General features: G+C 34.2%; 1 protein-coding gene across 1 annotated transcript in view; it reads left to right on the forward strand.

Moving 5' to 3' along the window:
• Positions 1-20,087, forward strand: part of YIPF4 (Yip1 domain family member 4) — a 29,402-nt gene extending 9,315 nt beyond the window's left edge. The window contains exons 2-6 of the mRNA XM_082672326.1: positions 6,110-6,263; positions 7,836-8,007; positions 9,998-10,075; positions 13,266-13,379; positions 17,321-20,087. Of these exons, the coding sequence (XP_082528452.1) occupies positions 6,110-6,263; positions 7,836-8,007; positions 9,998-10,075; positions 13,266-13,379; positions 17,321-17,458 (656 nt within the window). The 3' untranslated portion in view covers positions 17,459-20,087. The remainder of the gene's footprint in view (positions 1-6,109; positions 6,264-7,835; positions 8,008-9,997; positions 10,076-13,265; positions 13,380-17,320) is intronic.
• Positions 20,088-21,650: the final 1,563 nt, after the last annotated feature.

Here is a 21,650-nt window from a genome sequence, read left to right on the forward strand (position 1 = left end):
AGTGGGCAGGTTCAAAAAATATTTAGGGGTAAAAGTGATAGAATTTAGTTGTGGTTGAATGGTGTGGGGAGCATGTGAATGAAGGAAATTGTCAAGGATAATTAAACTTCTGGTTTACAGTGCTGGATGGGATTAGTGGTACTATTCACTGAAATAAGAAACTGGAGGAAGACCTTAACTATCAAGAATTCAGTTTTGGAATATTGAGTTTTAAATGCTTTTGAAATAACTACAACGTTAAACTGACACTTGATTGTATAAGTCTACAGAAGAGGACTGGGCTCAATATATTGCTTTTTGAGCTCAGCCTTCCTCAGTGTTTTTACCTCTTTTTATGGTCTGAATGTTTGTGTCCCCCAAAATTCATATGTTGAAATCCTAATGCCCAGTGGGGAAGTGGAGCCTTTGGGAGGTACTTAGGTCATGAGGATGGGGCCCTCATAAATGGGATTAGTGCTCTTATAAAAAAGATTTCACAGATCTCCCTACCCGTTTCTGCCGCGTGAGGGCACAAGGAGAAGTCAGCTAGCCAGAAGAGAGCCCTTTCCTGACCATGCTGACACTCTGACTTTAGACTTCCAACCTCCAGAACTGTGAGAAACAAATTTCTATTGTTTATAAGCCACCCAGTCTATGGTATTTTGTTATATAGAAGCCTAAACAGACTAAGACACTCCTATATAAAAATGATAGTATATACAACTCATAATACTTTATTGTGATCAGTAATTTATAGACATAATAATGCAATAATTTTTGTGTTAATAGGCTTTTTTGAGTAAACAATAATTTTCTGTTACTCTGTTAAGGTGTCCATTTAGCCTACTTTGTGTGACATTCTCCCTCCCCAGGAAAGATGTCACTTCTAATATAATTTAGTAGTGTTGATAGAGGAATCTTTAGTTTTTCCTCTTTAAAAGTTTCCTACTTGATTTTTAAAAAATTATATCCAGATAGATATTATCACAAGTATCTTCTATACAATGTGCTCAAGAAGTACAATATATGATATATAATGGGTGCAAGAATAGCTTTTCTTCTGTGTTTGAAAATTGAAAATGACTTTTTAGTCAACCTTTCTTGGGAAGAAAACAAGGTAGTTAAGCAAGATTTATCTTTTAAAAAAATTAATCTATTTCTTTTCATAAATTTTAAACTTGTAAGGCATTACACAAATCCATAAATGTGGTAAAATTGCATAGAACTATACACACATACACACAAATAAGTGCACTTAAAACTGGTAAAATCTGAATAAGGTCTATCAACTGTATCAGTGTCAGTGTCCTGGTTTTGATAGTACGTATGATGGTATGGTACCATTGGGGGAAACAGGGTGAAGGGTGCATATAACCTCTCTGCAACTTCCTGTGAATCTATAATTATTTCAAAATAAAACTTAAAAGACTCATAAGGCAAATAAAAGAAATTTCTGTTAGATAACTGATTTATGCCAAAATGGGATTTGATTTTTCTAAAGGTAGGCTCAGGAGATGTAATTGATTTTAATTAATATTATGTGCAATATGAAAATTAACTGGCAATATTGAATAGTAAAGCTACTGAAATCGTAAACCAAAATGATATGAATAAAAATATAACCTAGGGGCTTCCCTGGTGGTGCAGTGGTTAAGAATCCGCCTGCCAATGCCTGGGACACAGGTTCGAGCCCTGATCTGGGAAGATCCCACATGCCGCGGAGCAACTAAGCCCGTGAGCCACAACTGCTGAGCCCGTGTGCCTAGAGCCCGTGCTCTGCAACAAGAGAAGCCACCGCAGTGAGAAGCCTGTGCACCGCAACTAAAGAAGGCGCTTCCGCGCGCAGCAATGAAGACCCAACACCGCCAAAAATAAATAAAAAATTAAAAAGTATATATATATATATATAAATATATATATATATATATATAAAACCTAGGACACAATTTTATACAAGGCTTTAAAAGTTTTTCTCATGGAGTAACATAATCAACTCCAATATAGGTCTAGCAATTATAAAATCATTATATACTTGTGTTGGTTTCTTGAGCTCTTTCATTGGCCTATATACGCATTAAAATGTTTTTATAACTAAAATGGAACAGTGGAATTTGTCCCTTTAGTATGAAACATGTGCTTGTTTTATTTTGTTGCACAATAGTCAATTCTGGTTTAGATTTAAGCACACATGGATTTCATTTCATTTTCATTCAGATAAAATGGAATTATTTTTGTCCTTGCTCTTGGTTGCTTGTTAAGTAAGAAAACACTTATTCATGTTATGTAAGAAGTTGGCAAGTACCAACAAAATGTTCATGTTCATTGCAGATTACTCTTCTTTCATAGAAATCTAGAACTTTTGTAGGGGCAGATCAGTAAATCTCACCCTGAGTATACTCTCATACTACACTGACTGAATTCTTCAAAGTGAAGTTCTCAGGCTGAGGAGAAGATTCAGAGAAAAGATCCCTCACCCAGTAATACACTTGAGTTGAAAGGGAGGGAAGATTACTGTTAAGTTTTGTTCTGCAGTTTTTCCAGGTGGCTTTTAATAAAACTTGAAACTTACTGATATTCTTTCCTCTCTCTGAACCCAAACAGTAGTGGAAACATTTTTAAGATTTCTTTCAAAGATTATTTCCTCTTAAAACCATTTACATTTATTATTATCTTTATGTTATTTTTTACTTAGAAAATGACAAGAATATTATAGTGTAGTCAGAAAGGATTAATTTAAGATCAGTGTTTTATAATTCTGGACACCTGTCCTAGAGTTGAGGATCAAGCAAGCTGGTTCTTACCGTGGTTTAATGTAAGACAGCTGTGCTCCTGGAGTGACCCCCCCCCCCCTTTATTTTTTTTTTAATATTTCTCATTGTTTTCTGACATTATTTTTTACCTGTTAGCTTGATCACATGTTAGGCTAACTACTGAGTTTTTTTACTTTTCTGTTGCTTTTTTTTTTGGCTGTACGCGGGCCTCTCACTGTTGTGGCCTCTCCCGTTGTGGAGCACAAGCTCCGGACGCGCAGGCTCAGCGGCCATGGCTCACCAGGGAAGCCCTTCTGTTGCTTTATTTATTTTATTTTTTTTGCGGTACACGGGCCTCTCACTGCTGCGGCCTCTCGCTTTGCGGAGCACAGGCTCCGGACGCACAGGCCCAGCGGCCATGGCTCACGGGCGCAGCCGTTCCGCAGCACGTGGGATCCTCCCGGACCGGGGCACGAACCCGCGTCCCCTGCATGGGCAGGCGGACTCTCAACCACTGCGCCACCAGGGAAGCCCAGTTGCTTTATTTTTAACACATGTAATTGTGTCTTGGGGGAACTGGATGGTTTGTCAGACTGCTGTTTCTAGCATTCTCCTACCATATGTCCATGATATTTTCCTTCTTTGCATAGAATGGAAAACACTACAAAATTATAAGCTAAAGGTGTCTTTTTGAGGTTCTGCATCCCTGCTATGAAAAACTCCTAAACATATACAATTCTTTCTCACAGCACTCCTTAGCACTATAATTTATATATCCTTTTTTGGTTTAGATTAAGGACTTTAACTGCAGTCTTTTCTAGAGGCCAGGGAACAGTTGTTAAGGTCCTTTCCTGCCTTATAATTCCAAAACCTTTAATGTCACTGCTCTACTAATGACTTCCTGATCTAAGTTTTCCTCTTGTTAAATCAAGAAAGACACTCTTTGTACCTGTTGGAAGTAGAATTTTAGTTAAGTTTCAACTCTTTCATTTTCAACTTAGAGTATGACAAAGAAGCAGAAAGTAATTTTGAGAGAATATTTTAATCACAAGATTCTATGGCAATTAGCATCTATAGGGACTATTTTTAAGCTTTAAGTAGGGAAGGACAGTGAATTCAAAAGTACTTGCATTTTATCTCTAGATGAATTAACTAAACTATAAAAGCTTTTTAGAATCATGTAATGTTAAACCTGGAAAGAACTTTGAATAGGAAACTGGAGACCAGAAGGCATTAATGATTTGCTGTATTAATTAGTAGCTTAGCTAGGACTTAGCTTCAGAATGCAAACTTTATTATAATTAATTGCAGGAGTTGTCAGAACCAGATCGTTATGTGACTCATAATTGATCCACTCACTGATTGAAGTTTAAGCCAGAATTTTTTAATGGCAGTTCTCAAAAGCTAACCTAGAATTTAGGGTAATGTGCAAATTAAGCTCTTCGTTCTACTGTATAGGATCTCCAGGAAAGGAGAGTCTGTGTTGAGTGTTCTGGTTTGCTGTTGCCGAAATTGTTTTCTAAAGTATCACTCCAGTCTTTTGACTTCTAGTTAACAACATTGATGGTTGTTTACTAGTGCATGTTGTCTGGTCCTACAAATGTGTTTTTTTATTAATTCCTGTATGACCTCAAGCAAGTCCTTTACTAGTCCCAATTTTTTTTTGACCAGAAATTTTGACATATGTACTACTGTGATTATCTGTAACCTCTAAGGCACTGGTACAGACTGTGAGTGGAATTTATTTTGTAACGTGGATAATAGAGTCTCTTCACTGCTTTTTTTTTTATCTATGTAAATTTATTTATTTATTTATTTATTTATTTTTGGCTGCGTTGGGTCTTCGTTGCTGCACGCGGGCTTTCTCTAGTTGCGGCAAGCGGGGGCTACTCTTTGTTGTGGTGTGCAGGCTTCTTATTGTGGTGCCTTCTCTTGTTGCAGAGCATGGGCTCTAGGCATGCGGGCTTCAGTAGTTGTGGCATGCGGGCTCAGTAGTTGTGGTGCACGGGCTCTAGAGCTCAGGCTCAGTAGTTGTGGCGCACGGGCTTAGTTGCTCCGCAGCATGTGGGATCTTCCTGGACCAGGACTCGAACCCGTGTCCCCTGCATTGGCAGGCAGATTCTTAACCACTGCACCACCAGGGAAGCCCTTCACTGCTTTTTAGAATTGACCTAAAAAAACCCAACAACCTTTATTTTGCCAAAACTAAAGATAAATGATGTAATTATATAAAGAAAAAAGTTAGCTGAAATAGTAGGAAACTCTTACTAGTCAGATTTATCCAAAACTAAGCATTAATATATGAGGCACTTAGCATAGATATTTAGTTTTAAAAGAAATAATGTATGAATAAATATATGAAAAAGTAAGGGAAGTTATCTGCGGTTTTCCTTTAGCAAATAATTATGTCTAATGGTTTGTATATATAAATATGTAATGCCTTTAAAGAGAATTTATACATCACTTTGTTTTGAAGCACATAATGTACATAATAATGAAGGGACTCCGAGATGATATCCTGTTGGGAGTTCCTGGGGGTCCAGTGGTTAGGACTCCGTGCTTTTGCTGCCGGGCCTGGGTTCAGTCCCTGGTCGGGGAACTAAGATCCCGCAAGCCTCGCAGTGCAGCCAAAACCAAACCAAACCCAACCAAACAAACAAAAAAAACAAAGTGATATCCTGTAATATATTTTGTATATATCTTCCATTTAAATTTTAAAGTTACAGTTTTAAGTCTAGATTCTGGTACAAGGCTAGCTAGTTAGATGTGAAACCTTTCATGTGAATTCACCTCTCTTGTTTTCGTTTTCTTGTTGTAAAAGTAAAAAGTGGTTTTTAGATATCATTACTGAAAAAAAATTCAACTGAGTAACTTTTAAAGATTTTATTGGCTTATTCAGTGATACATGAAATGGGCAGCATTCCAATTTGCAGGTAGAAAGGAGCTCTGAGGAGCTGTACAAAATGAAAGACTTTAGGCAGAAGGAAGTGGGACAAGGAAGTTATACTAGCTAAAAGTGGATTAGTTATGGCAAGGTCACTTTCCTTTAGGAGATTGCAGGGGTCTTTCAGGCACATTACTTCACTAGTGCTGACCAGGTGATTCCTGATTCACTAGTTTAAGGTTCTGTTTCTGGGAGAGGCCAAAACTGTAATTAAGTCTTGGTTTGGTGACATGATACTTAGCATAAGTGACTCCATTTTGGGCCTGCTGTCTTGTTTTTATCACTGTCAACTATAAAATACAAAGATTGTATACAGTAGCAGATGTTCATATGTAGAGATCTTCAAGTGATAATTATTTAATTGGATATATGCTCGTGTTGGTTAGGATTCACACATTTTACCTTGGTTTATAGTTTTGTCCTCTTTTCTCCTTAGATCTCAGTGGTTCAATAGCATCCCCAGATGTCAAGTTAAACCTTGGTGGAGATTTTATCAAAGAGTCTACAGCTACTACATTTCTGAGACAAAGAGGATATGGCTGGCTTTTGGAAGTTGAAGATGATGACCCTGAAGATAACAAGCCACTCTTGTATGTAAAAATAATATGTATTTTTTGGTTTTTTAGAGCTAGTCTGTAGGATGATTGTATTTTTTCGTATTGTTTAAGAAGGTATAGAAAATCTTAACCTTTTTGGTCAAAAGTTTTAGCTATTTTCAGTTTTACTGTTATAGTTGACCCTTGAACAACACAGGTTTGAACTGTGTAGGTCTACTTGTACATAGATTATTTTTAATACATACATTGGGAATTTTTTTGAGTTTGCAACAATGTGAAAAAACTCGCAGACGAACCATGCAGCCTAGAAGTATCGAAAAAATTAAGAAAAAGGTATGTCATGAATGCAGAAAGTATATGTAGATGTACATGTAACATATAAAATATATGTTAATCAACTGTTTATGTGATTGGGAAGGCTTCTGGTCAACAGTAGGCTTTTAGTTAAGTTTTGGGGGAGTCAAAATTATATGTGGATCTTTGAGGGTGGTACCCATAACCCCAACGTTGTTCCAGGTCAACTGTAACTAGTAAAACTGAAATAATGAGAGAATATTTTTAACCTACTGAATGGCAAAAGTTAAAAGAATCATAATCCTATATCACACACAAATATACTCCAAACTGTTAGGACTTACCTGGGTCTATAGATATCTGAAGTGAACATACAATGTAAGTAAAAAAGCAAGGTGCTTGGGTGCGTGCTGTGGAAGTTCAGTTTAAGATTTCCAAAAAGATTACCCCTCCAAACTCTCTCCTATATAGAAATTCTAGAGCTACCACTGGGAGGACTATAGGGATACTTTCACTTTCTTCATAGTACTTGAAAATTTTTAAGTGATTATGTATCACTTGGGGAAAAAAGGTGAAGAATTTAACAATTTTGGAAAGAAGAACCTATAGCTTTGTAAAATCAAGGTATTACCAAGTTATTCTCTGTAGTAATTATTGGTAGATCAAGTGCTAAAACATCCTGTTTCTTAACTGTTAATATACCGAACTTCATCAAATCTAAGGTGGTATGGATTATAAGATGCAGTTATTTCACGTTTATTGATAAAACAGAAAAAGTACCTAAGACAGCATAAAGCTAGGACATCAAAGGGCTATCTTATCTCCTTAGTGTAAGGATAAATGAGAAATAACCTACCATACAAAGAGAGACAGCAAGGAAGTTTGCTTGTCTGTTTGGCACTGGGTGGGGTGTTGGAAGAAAAAGTGTCTGTGAGAATATAGGATTGCAGTCTGATTTATCAGTACGGTCCCAAAAAGTCTCAAGCAGAGAATTTTATTTAAAGTCCCAAGTTGATAGTGCCTCCAGGAGACTGGCAAAAGGAAAGGCAGATCTTGGAAGCACTTGGCTTCACTCCAGACTGACAGCAGTTGTAAGACACCAGCTATTGTGAGATGCATCCCAACTTTAGAGATGTTGAAATGATAAAAATGTTCATCATGGAACCAGTGAAATGTGGTACTTCAAATGCAAATGTTTTGTTGATCTGTGGTGACTGTAATGTTATATTTAAACTTTTCTTAAATTCTGCTGCAACTGTCTCAGTATTCAGAAGTGTGTGCTTTTTAAGAATTCTTATTTTAAAATTATAGGGAAGAATTGGATATCGACCTAAAGGATATTTACTACAAAATTCGATGTGTTTTGATGCCAATGCCATCACTTGGTTTTAATAGGCAAGTGGTGAGAGACAATCCTGACTTTTGGGGTCCTCTGGCTGTTGTTCTTTTCTTTTCCATGATATCATTATATGGACAGTTTAGGGTAAGTATATCTTACTTTTCACAAATTCTAAATAGTTTAAGAGTTTTAAAATTGAAAATAGCCAAATATTAACTGTAGTACTTCATGTTTGAGAAATGCTTTAGCTTTACCCATTATTTCTCACTTGTTTATCCCTACAAGCTGTTCTTAATTAAATAAGTGGGGAGTGCCTTGGATTAATGATTTCCAAACTCTTCTACATCATCATTCTCATAAAAAGTATTAGTATTTGTATGGCAAGTGGGTAAAATGGTTGGGACTGCTCCCAGCTGCCCATACCCTTTCTGATTTCTCCCAAGGATAAAGAGTTTGAAACACAATACTCATGTTCTTATCTTTTATTCATTTTTAGTTCTGTTTTTTAAAGTAAGCTTCTTAATAAATGATGACAAGAATTCCGTTTTTGTTTTTATATAATACTTTGTCCTATTCTCAGAGGCTTTATCTCTATCATCAAAATATGGCACATGCATATCATTCCCTCATCCCTAGTTTAAGGCTTTAGGGGAGTAAAAAATAACTCTTTACCACAGAGTGATTTGGAAATGAATTAGTTTCCTTTTGTACTATAACATATTTCCACAAGTTTAGTGGCTTAAAACAATGCAGATTTATTCTTTGACAGTTCTGAAAGTCAGAAACCCAAATTGAGTCTTAAAGGGCTAAAATCAAAATGTCAGCAGGGCTGGTTCTTTTGGAGGCTCCAGGACAGTCTGTTGCTTGCCTCTTCCCATGTCTGGAGGCTGCCAACATTCCTTGACTTCTGGCTGCATCACTGCAGTCTGTTTCCATTTGTCACATTGCCTTCTCTACTGTAGTCAAATATCCCTCTGCCTCCTTTTTTAAAGGACAGTTGTGATTACATTTAGTGCTCACCAGATAATCCAGAGTGTTCTCTCCATAGCAAGACCCTTAATGTTATATAATACTGGTCCTATTAGTATTTACCTTGGATCAGTAGTTCATATCAAGTATTCTGTTGCAAGTATAAGGACCATTGAAGAAGTTGAATGGGGGTCTGGTCTCCTACCCACCACCAACCCTTCATGTAGAACATCTCTATATGAATTTTATCTATTTTATATAATCTTTCATTTGAACAAAGTGTTCTAAGGCTAAAAACAGAAGATTCTTATCTCCATAGAATGCTTCTTTGTCATTACTTAATCATTCATTTATTTTTGTCAGTATGGACTCATGGATATTTATTTTATTTTCTGGACTATAATACAATACTGTCATTTATTTTATTGCTCAGATTGTTGCAGTTTTAGCCATTGGGAGCGCCTTCAGGTTAGCTTCTGTATCCTTTTGCCATATCCCCATCTTTTTTGAGTACTTCCTTTCTTTCTGACTCCACAGAGTGTTCTGGGCTCACCTTGTATTGTCCCTGTCCCAGCCCAGAATCAGTCATTTTTCTAGGGAGTCCTAGTGCCTTTTGGGGAATATTTAGAAACCACGATCTGGGCAATAAGTGTGCTTATGTTGCTACTGGGTGTCATTATTTCTAGACCCCCCCAAGCAGACAGAACTTGGAAATATATGCATATATCATTACTATGTCAAGTCTCAGGAGTTAAAATTGTGTGAAGTATCGTCCACATTCTATTACTTGGATAAATGTGTAATTAATGTAAATTTTAGAGACCTCTTGAGAAGACTGGTAACTTGTTTCACAGATGAATTTACCTTCCAAAATGCTATAAAGCAGGGGTTGGGAGTCAACAGTTTGGTCTTTCTTTGCAGTTCTTTTATTATATATCATAAAATACTAAGGTTTCCTTAGGCAATTGATCATTGCTAAATTTTCAGTTTGGATGTAAAATTACATTACACATTTATATTCTTATTAAGTTTTACCTGGGAACCCAAACTCTCTATGACCTGAAGTTGGGTATACCAAAATATATGGTAGAGGATTGAGTTCGTGGGAAATTATCAGCTTATTTGGTACACAGATAATAACTGCATGAATTTTTTTTCTCTTAAGGTGGTCTCATGGATTATAACCATTTGGATATTTGGTTCATTAACAATTTTCTTACTGGCCAGAGTTCTTGGTGGAGAAGTAAGTGGTTAATTTTGAAAATAGCCTTTGTTTTTTATGGTAAGCTTTATTTTTGATACTGCAGGTAGTATCAGTAGCTATGTTCATTGTAACTGCTTTTTGTCCCAGAATTGCTTTTAAGTTATGCTACTTCTTTTAAGGTGATGTAAATATTAGTATAAATGTTATGAGAAATAAAGAGGAAAGAAAATCCAATTTCACTCATAAATAATGTATAGCTTTTTAGGGAAGCATGCAATTTATTCTCTGTTACAGCAGTTCTCAAACTTTTTGATCTCAGGTCCCCAAAGAGATTTCTTTCTGTAGGTTGTATTTATTGATGTTTACCATGTTAGAAATTAAAATAAAAATTTTAAATATATATTTATTCATTTAAAACTAAAAGTAAACCAAATACATTTTGACATAAAAAATACATTTTAATGAAAACTATTTTTCAAAACAAAGTAAGAAAAAGGTATTGTTTTACATATTTGCAAGTAGCTTTAATGTCTGGGTTAGTGGAAATTGTATTCTAATATCTGCTTTCTGCATTCAATTGTTACGCTATATTTTGGTTAAAGTAAAAAATAAGGCCTCACACAGGTATATAATTTTAAAAGGAAGAGTATTTTAATACATGTTTTGGATGATTATGATTATTCTACTCTGATACTACATCAACACTCAACAAGTAATATTTTCTTAAAGGTTCGTTGTAGTGAGGAATCTCAAACCATATCAGTGAACTTTTTATACACTGTATCATTGAAATTCACTTTGGATGGATCTTTTTACCCATGCACGATCTACTAAGAAAACATTAGTTCCCTGAGCTTTGTAGATCTTCCAAATGTTGACTCGTTTTATTGTACAATGTCAGAAAATCACATTCATTAATATCACCACCTATTTCATCAGAAAAATCTGTATTGGAAAACTATCAAGATAAGAGTGTTGGATACAAGTTTTCCAAAATTCTACTTTTTGCTTGAGAGAAATTTTGTAATTTGGAAGAAATACTGTCAGTTTTCCTTGAAATAAGAGGCTCACTTCATTCATTTTCATTCATGTTGCCTGTCAGTACCTAACTCTGAATAATCATAGTTTGTCTTTCAGTTGTTCTTTCAAGTAAAAGTGGTATTCTATGGATAAAGCATCTAATTCAACTCTTCACTCACACAGTTGTATAAATGCTCTTCCTTGGGATAACCATTGAATCAAGATACAGAAGAAATGCTTTCTGTGTACTTCTCATTTTGTTACACAGAATATTAAAAAGACATATTCAAAGGTTGAGGCTTAATAAAATTAATCATTTTAACTGCTTCATTAAGGACATTCTTAAGTGAAACTGGCTTTTTTTCTTCTTTTCCTGTGAGTGTGGGGTAGTAAAGAACACAGTAACTACTAGTATGTTTCATGCCACCTTATTTGTGCTAAAGCAGCATGTTTTACCCATTGCTTTTGTTCTATTAGTACCAATATCAACCCAATTAAAAAGGCAAATAATATTTTATTACTATTATAAAAAATAGTTTTGTGGGTTTTTTTTTTTTTTTTTTTTTTTTTTGCGGAACGCGGGCCTCTCACTGTTGTGGCCTCTCCCGTTGCGGAGCACGGGCTCCGGACGCGCAGGCTCAGCGGCCATGGCTCACAGGCCCAGCCGCTACACGGCATGTGGCATCTTCTGAGGCCGGGGCACGAACCCGTGTCCCCTGCATTGGCAGGCGGACTCTCAACCACTGCACCACCAGGGAAGCCCTGGGTTTTTTTTTTTAAGTTTTATTTATTTTATTTTTTTTCCGTGCCTTGTGGCATGTGGGATCTTAGTTCCCCGACCAGGGATTGAACCTGTGCCCCATGCAGTGGAAGTGTGGAGTCTTAACCACTGGACCGCCAAGGAAGTCCCCTATTACAAAAAATAGTTTTGACGTTCCAGTCTTTAAGAAGAGTCTCTGGGACCCCCAGAGGTCCATGGGTCACACCTTGAGAATCACTGCTCCATTAAATTAGACTTTATGAATTACTATAAACCTAGGAATTCCAGCACTCTGGAATTCAACTCTCTGTGAAGAGGGTAAAGCACAAGGGATGCCAGGCAGAGTTACTATATCATGTGGGTGCTGACTCATATCAGGCTTGCTCTATGAACACTGAATGCTAAATGCAGAACTCTTGAGCCTTTTTCTCATACTTGGTGGAAAGGTCTCCACCAAGCTCTTGTTCTTCTGCTTTCCAGTTTCCAAAATTAAGTTGCTCTTGTCCTGTCTTCTAATCTCCTGTTTATGCTTCTTATAAAAAGGAGTTTCCTTTTTTCCTTCCCTTTTAATGGAGTTTCAGGAAGGAATGGTATTAGATATATGCACTCAATCCATCATCTTAACTTAAAACTCTTGAATAAATGTAGAATAACATTTATCTATGTAATTTTATCACTCTGCTTATGAAAATTTAAAATAATTCTAACAGCGACATTTGTTTGCATATTATTTCTTACATTCTAGACAAAACCTCATATAAATTTTAGGTGAAAAAAGGTGTCACTAAATGTTTTGGTAATTTAGGACTGTTGATAGAGAAGTTAAAAGACCTAGATCTTAATTTGAACTCTTACCAACTAGCTTTGCTTTCCTGAGCAAAGCTCTTTGTCTCTCTGGAATCACTTTCTTCATAATGGGGACAGTAATACCACATAGGGTTGTTAGTGCCCTTGATCTTCACAATATGTGAAGCTCTATCACGGAGTGTGGCACACAGTAGCCACTAAAAAATATTTCTCTCTTCAGTCCTCCTACCTTCTCTCCCTTCCCTTCTAGTCTGCATTTGTCACATCTAGCTTCTCTAGACTTGAATTTTTCATCAAAATAAGATGGTTGTGGTTCCTTTAAATACTCCTTCTACAACAAGGGAAATAGTGACTAAGAGATATACTCAAGGTAATTGGATATATAAGTCTGAAGCTCAAAAGAGAGAGGGCAGGAAATGTAGATTTGGGTATTATCAGAATTGATAATTGAAATCACGGTGGGTTGTTGACCTTGTCCACGAATATGAGACTATATGATAATTTGAAATATAATGGGTATGATACTTTTTTCTTAATTCTCACCTTTATGTAAGTACAACAAAGTATATATGATGTTTAATAGTGGTTAAAATAAGTATCTTGATTTCTGTGATATTTATTTAACATTTTGAAAATTCACAGGTTGCATATGGCCAAGTTCTTGGAGTTATAGGATATTCATTACTTCCTCTCATTGTAATAGCCCCTATACTTTTGGTGGTTGGATCATTTGAAGTGGTGTCTACACTTATAAAAGTAAGTAGTGTGTTATAAAAAGTAGTTTACTGTTTCCCAGTAAAAAAAAAAAAGTATACAGTTGTCCCTCCGTATCCATGGGAGATTTGTTCTAGGACCCCCCCGCAGACAAGAAAATCTGCAGATGCTTAAGTTCCCTGTACAAAATGGTGTAGTATTTACATGTAATCTGTGCATATCCTTCCATCTACTTTAAATCATCTCTAGATTACTTACAATACCTAATACAATGTAAATGCTATATAAATAGTTGTCTGTAGTGCAGCAAATTCAAGTTTGGCTTTCTGGAACTTTCTGGTATTTTTTCTTCCCCCCAAATATTTTCGATCCACAGTTGGTTGAATCCGTGGATGCAGAACCCACAGGTAATAAGAGCTGACTGTACTAGTTCTCTGGCTAAGAATCTTGTAATCTATAACTGTTTATCAAACAGTTCGTAGTGTTTTGGAACAGGGACCTTACTCACTAATTATACCAGTTGTATTTCTTTTATTTTCCCCTTTTAATTGCCATAAATTATAATGTATGTCTATGGCAGAATAAAGAACAAAGAGCAAATCAGACCTTGGGGTATTACACTCAGAGAATTTTTTAATTTAATGTTAAAATTTTCTTCTAGTTCATCTGACTTAGATTTTGTGGGAGGTATTTATTTAAAATTCCACTGGCTCAAAAGGACACCTGTACCCCAATGTTCATTGCAGCACTATTTACAGTAGCCAGAACATGGAAACAACCTAAATGTCCAACGACAGATGAATGGATAAAGATGTGGTACATATGTACAATGGAATATTACTCAGCCATAAAAAAGGAACGAAATTGGGTCATTTGTAGAGATCTGGATGGACCTAGAGTCTGTCATACAGAGTGGAGTAAGCCAGAAAGAGGAAAAAAATATCATATATTAACGCATATATGTGGAATCTAGTAAAATGGTACAGATGAACCTATTTGCAGGGCAGGAATAGAGACGTAGATGTAGAAAATGGACATGTGGATACAGGTGTGGAAGGGGATGGTGGGACAAATTGGGGGATTAGGATTGACATATGTACATTACCATGCGTAAAATAGATAGCGGGAATATTCTATAAAGCACAGGAAGCTCAGCTTGATGCTCTGTGATGACGTAGATGGGTGGGATTGGGAAGGGGGGTGGGAGGGAAGTCCAAGAGGGAGGGGATATAGGTATACATATAGCTGATTCACTTCATTGTACAGCAGAAACTAACACAACATTGTAAAGCAATTATACTCCAATAAAAAAAAAACCTCGCTAAAAATAAATAAAATAATATTCCACTGGGACTGGACATTTATTTAATAATTGTCACTCATTTGAATAGTAAGTTCTTTACCAAATATGATATATATGGTTCTAATAAATTGGCTTTTCTGTGTTGCAGAGATCAGGACTTCTTTGTGCTGTGTTAAGCTTATATTAACATATGTACCCACTTTAAACATTTACTGATAATATTAAATATTAATGAGTAGTGATTGAACTTAAATTTTGGCATTTATTAATTTTGAACAACTTTTGGAAATAAATGACCACTCTAACACATGTATGTATATAACATAGTGAATATAATTTTTTTTCTTTATGGAAAATAGAACTTCGACTTAAATTTTTAAGTAGAGTAACTTTTATGAGTTTTGGTTTTACTTAAAGTTTATTACTAATTCCAATATAAAATTATTCCTTTTAGAATTGAGTAACTACAGGCTAATACTGACATTATATAAGCCTTGGGTATTGAGAAGAGTTGGATTTTGGAACCAGTCAGTTCTGAATTCAGATTCTGGTTCTGCCACTTACTTGCTGTTTGCCTTGGGGAGATATCTTTTAGTACCCTCCTGTGCAAATTGAGAGTCTTAACTACTTTTTAGGGTTTGTTATGGATTTTAAAGTATAAATAATGTCTAGTATAGTGCTTAACAGAGTAGGCAAAGTGGTAGATGTTATTATTATAAATGTTAATCGAATATTTTGAGAACATCTCTGTATGTTTGAACTGTTTGAACACTTTAGAGACCAAGGAGAAGAGCTTTCTTTCCTCTAATCCTAAATATTTTTTTAATTGTCATTATTAGCACTTAGTTTAAAAGTCTTACAGTACAAGAGCTAGCCCCATGCTGGCATTTAATTATCTAGCCTTAGTGAACATACCACTTTACTGAATCATTCAGGATCACTGCTTGTGTGTTGTTTTACTTGGGTTAAAGCATGTTTGAATGCTTCTGAGACTACTGCCCAAATTGCTAAAACTGTCCTCTGGTTATTTTTAGTCATTGAGTTCAACTGAAAATTGGTCTTAATGTTCTTTATGCAACATGTGAATGTTTTATTATAAAGCGGAAGAATCTTTTTTATATCATTAAAAGTTTAGGATACAATTCTTTTTAAACTTTAGATTTTCTTCCCCACATTTCTTTCCCTAATCACTTAATCTTCTGTGTGTAGCAATCTGTTTTACATGTTTCTTGTTTTAGTCCAAAGTTTGCTGAGAAATAATGTTGCAAAACTCTCATCACTTAACTCTAGCATTAGAATACAGTTTAATCTACAAGCACTCATTTTTTAACATTAAATCTCTGTAACTCTTACCAATCTTTAACCATTTATTTACAAAAAAATTTAATCATGCCATACAAATGCAATTTGATTATAATTTTACTTCATTTATTTCCCTATACTTTTGTAGGTTTAAAATATCTTGCAGGTTTTTTTGTATGTTTTTAGTTTAAAAAGCACAATATAAAATCGGACCATCTCAAATACATTTTCAGTCAGTCTGCCAGTATTTATTTTTTACCTCTGTACCAGTGGTTCTCAACTGATGGCGATTTTGCCCCCCTAGGACATTTGGCAATGTCTGGAGACATTTTTGGGTATCACAAATGGGGAGGGCTGGGATGGCACTAGTATATAGTGACTAGAAGCCAGGGATACTGCTAAACATCCTACAGTGCACAGGACAACTTCCCACAACTATTTTGATTAGTGCATGGTTGAGAAACCCTGGTCTGTGCCAGGTCTGTTTCTGTCATAGTTTCCCTGATTTCTACCGTTATAGTTCTTCCTTTCATTTTATTCTGTAAAATGCCTTCAGTGACTATATTGATAAGTATTATATAAATTTCTAGTTGAAATAATTTAAAATTAAGCACGTGCATAATCAGAAAACTCTCTTCCATTATGGTTTACCATGGGATATTGAATATAGTTCCCTGTGCTATACATTAGGACATCAACTATACTTCAATTTTTAAAAAAAGCAAAAAAAATTTTTTTATTATGAAAAATTTTCAAACAATAAAAAAAAAAGAAAACTCAACCAAAATGTTATGGTTTTCCTCCTTTCCATGTAACACTATACTTCTACCTTGTCCTGGGAAAATGATTTGATACTTAATAAATGTTGTGTAAAATTTTCACTTAATATGTTTTTCTACTTCTTGGGGGAAAAAAAGGAAAAATTTCTATTTTGTGAAGATCAATTAGTTTTCTTTCAGGAAACAAATATCTTTCAGCTGCCTATCCCTATAATAGTTTTTCCGAAAGTTGCCGTATCTTAAGTCACCAGGGACACTTGTTAAAAAGTCTGATAATTAGACCCTTCTTCCCTTTAAAGATTCTGATTCAGGAGAACTAGAATGAATCCCAGGATTCTGTTTTTTAATAGGCACCCAAGGTGATTCCTATGATTAGACAAGTTTGATAACAAAAGACTTCATTTGCAGAAGTCAGGGAGCAGAGCAAGGATGAATATTCCTAACAAGTTTTAAACATTCTCAATAAGTGTTACTGCTTCTACAATTGGTTGTTAGGGTTGTTTTAAAAAAATACTGTAAATGTTATTTTTATGATACCCAAAATGTTAATTAACTTGCTAATATGCTGCCTTTTGTCTTTTTTGTTTGTTTTTTTAAAGCTCTTTGGTGTGTTTTGGGCTGCCTACAGTGCTGCTTCATTGTTAGTGGGTGAAGAATTCAAGACCAAAAAGCCTCTCCTGATTTATCCAATCTTTTTATTATACATTTATTTTTTGTCCTTATATACTGGGGTGTGATCTAAGTCATATATGAGTAGAAAAAGACAATGTTACCTTTCTGTGTAGGCTGGGAATTCTTGCTTGAGGGGATTGAAAAAAACGTATTGCTGGTAAAATTTTACATGTTCCAGATGTAAAGGCAGTCTAAGGTCTTTTTAAAACAATATTTTTTTTTGTATTTAATTAAGCAGTTGCAGTTACCTGAATATTTTTGGTCAGAATTCTGAATTCTGTTTGATTCATCATATTCCAGTGAATAAAATATAAAAGCATTGTGTTTTTAAGATTGTGTCAATATTCTCCTAAAAACTTGTGCCAAAAGCACCTGGAATGGTAATTACATTTCACTTGAAGGGTAAATATGACAGCATCCTGATAATCCAAAAGTGCAATTTTTTTCTTTAAAGGGTTTTCTCCTGCATTGCAGATCCTGTAGATATATATTTATATTTATATATATATTTATGAAGTAATTCTTATTATTCACAAAATGTATTTCTGAATAACCTAAAAATTAAGATATTTTAAATCTGATGCTTAAACTTTATTTAATTTGGCCATTAATCTTTTTATTTATAAATTTAATTTTGCTTTTAAATTATATATAATTAAAAAAATCTCATACATGCTTCAGTCAGTATGTCCTTGTTAAGAATTCTTAATAATAACAATTGAAACTAATAACAGTTGCTGATGTAGATTTGGTTGATTTGGGTGTGCTTTTAAAAACCACTTGTGAATGTCTAAACATTTGATTTAAAGTTTCTGTTTATCTTTCTGACCAAAAAAACAAGAGATATGATGGATATGGCATTCATTAAAATTGTCAATATGTAGAAAAACAGTAATATTTATAGCATCAGTAAATATTTTTAAGTGGTACTCCGAAGTCATAAAAGTTGCTGGAAAGAGACCATTAGAGTCTTGTGGTCCTGAACAATGTTATATGAAGTAGAAGAAAATAAAATGCTTCCCAGCTGTGTGTTTTGTTTTTATAACACCTTGTCCTGTATTACTTGATATTTTAACAAGTATCAGGTACTCTTTAACAAGAATACAATAATATTTACAAAGGGAAGTATTAAATTTTAACTAGAGAAATTTTTTTGGCAAATAATTTCATAGACTGTAGATGTACGTTTAATCTTAGTTTGTACAGTAGATAAAATAATTTATATCGATAAAATAGCAAATGCCTAATAACCATTAGCATATTATTATATTATCCTTTCTGGTCTCAGCTGGAAGAGTTAACTGCTGTCTTCAATATGGTAATGTGGCCACCTCTTGGTATGTATTCCTTTAGCAACCTAATCTGTCAGGAAATATCCAGCAACTCTGAAGTAAGCCTACAGATTAGCAAAATATCAAGCCCATCTCTCTTCCATTTCCCCTCTCCCCTCCCCCACCTGAAAAAGAAAAAAAAGCTTATTTTAAGGAAAACTATGGAGCTACCTTTGGGCCAGAATAATGTGGAAAAATTACATAATGCTGGTTATTTAAATAAGTTTAGGAAAGCAGATTAGAAGCAACAGGATAGAACCTCTAGAACCTAAAATAATATGGAATAGTGAGGAAGGATCTACAACTACAGAAGCAGCAACTGTAAAATGAACATTTGTCATACTTCAGGAGTTTCTGAGATCAGTACTTTATTATAGTAGATTATTATATTTGATGGTCATAGTGTTGACCCTGAAATCTTCCTCAGAAAGCTTAGGGGTCCACACCCGGCAGTAGAATTTTACTAAGCAATAAGCCAAGGCATTTTAGGACCAACTCCATCAAAAAGATGGTTTAAAAATTTTTTAAGCTATCATTTCTTTAAGATGTGAATAAAAAGTTCACTTATATGAATCACGTTTATTCCTGATGATGTAAGATAAAAGGAGATATTTGTGTTCTAAAAATAACAGCATTTAATCTTGGGACCTGTCCAATTTAGGATATATATAAATACAATTTATAATGTTTCAAGCTCAGCCAATGTCTTCATGTGCTAATGAGCAAAGCAGTTAAAACAGATTGTTAGTTTGAAAACATGACTTGTAAATGTGTGCAAGATACAGTACTGCTACAGCTAATAATGGTAAGCTGACTACAATGTCCTCTCCTTGAATTTATATATAATAATATTTTATGTCATATTGATTGTAAATCATGATTTCCAGCCTAATTATTAGTTCATTAGTGTTTTTAAAACAATTACCCAGATAGCCTCTTCTAGGTGTCTGTGTGTGCGTATACATGTTTTAAGTGTTTTCAGTTGTAGTAATCCTGATGAATGTTAATCCTCAAAAAAAAAGAAAAGAATTATGAGACATTTACTTCTGTTTTAAATTGATTATAAAATAACTGAAATTTTGAATATAAATCAAAGTCTATATATAATTTTCTTTGTATTAAAATACAGTTTAGGGAGATTTGTAAAGTTTTATGAACCATTACTAAACCTGCTAATTTCTAAGGTCTATAAGACAGTTTTATATATATCTATTTCCAAAAATTCCCCCAATATTAATATATTAATATTCTAAATTAGTGAAAATTTGCATTGACTTAAAATGTGAGGTAGATATTTTTGTTTAAATATTGTTTAAAATTTAGTTCATTTAAAAAATTCTGATGTAATAAAACATTGAATAAAAGAATGCTTCTACAAACAATAAAAACAATATTTTTCATATTCAACAGAACAGTATTTTAAAATGATTGTTATTTATTTATCTTTTACATTTTCAGTACATATTTTAGCTAGTGTTAGGCTTCAGGAAATTGTGACACGTTTGTTAAGTTTTGTTAAAATGTCTTACTTCCATACAGTTTTTTTTGGTAATTGAACAAATTGGTTTTCTTGTTTTGTTCTTTGCAGCAGAGGAGAACAACACACATCTTGGGGAACCAACCATAGGGTGTCTCAGAGTGTTTAAAAGGCCCTATTACAGGATTTAGGCTTGTGTTTATACAATTCATGGCAGTCTGAAATAAGTCTTAATAGAGCCAAAAATCACCCTCAGGTATTCTCTTCTCTGAAATTTTAGTCACTTAAACAATATAAGTGTTTTATTATCTTTCATAAAAGGTTTCTTTAACTGAACCCTGTACCTAGTAGTACATTTTAATTTCCCTTTAGAAACTGAATTACAAGTACTCTATTCCTCATTTGTTTAATCTCCTGACAGTACTTTGTGTGTTTGAGAATCTGTTGTCACTTTTCAAATAAATTCCAAAATATGATTTTTGACATTAGTAAAGACTAGACATTCTTATATCTTTGCACTAGAAATCATTATATTTTCTGAAGAAAGTCTGCTTGTGAATACATTTTCTTTATAACAAACTTTCTTCCTGTACATTTTCTTTATAACAATTTTAGGCCCTACTGTGTCTTATGGGGTATAGTGGTCTGAAGAGAAATGGTTAAGAGAATACTTATTCCCTGGTGCAAAGCATATATTATTGCAGCTTAGGGTTAGGTTGCTCATTTGAAATTCTTTTGATGTGCTGAGGTTGCAGTTTGGAGATTAATTTAAGGAAAGAATGTCAGGATGATTAAGATGGCATTAGTAAAATAATTTCCTATTTTACATTCTGTATTAGTAGTAACCATGGTTTCAACTTTTCTAATTTTCAGCAAGATATCCACAGGTTTTTACTTTGAAGATACTTAATTTGAAATTTGCAAGTGCTTGGAAAAAATTCCTGAAACATCCCTTCTGAATAGTTCGATGATATACTAATGCTGTCACTGAGATTTAAGTTAGATATTAATATGAAAAAAATTTTAATGAAATATTTTGAATTTACTTGTAATTAGAGTATATGAAGGTTATTAATGCCTATGGGGTGGGGAAAGTAAGCTTTCCTACCTGTAATAATTTTGTTAAATTAACACTTGGAATATAAGTAAATTAGATTTATCAGGAGTAGAAACCTTAGTTTTTCTATAATAGTTGCCACTGAGGTGTTTTTATTAAAAATCAAGCAAGCAAAAATATCTTACCAAAGTACTTATACAGGATCAAATGAAATTACACAGAATGACTGGTTATGGGAGAAATTTGTCATCTGGTAATAAAGAGAAAAAGCTAATATAAAAGTAGATTGGTGCTATTCACAAATAAGTGCTCACTGATGAAGATAAATGATTGAAATTCTACATTTTTCTTGGTTTTATAGTGATTCTTTTGTGGAATTAATCAGTTGCTAT

Source organism: Grampus griseus (genome assembly GCF_964374135.1).
Source record: "Grampus griseus genome assembly, chromosome: 15".
In the NCBI taxonomy this organism is placed as follows: domain Eukaryota; kingdom Metazoa; phylum Chordata; class Mammalia; order Artiodactyla; family Delphinidae; genus Grampus; species Grampus griseus.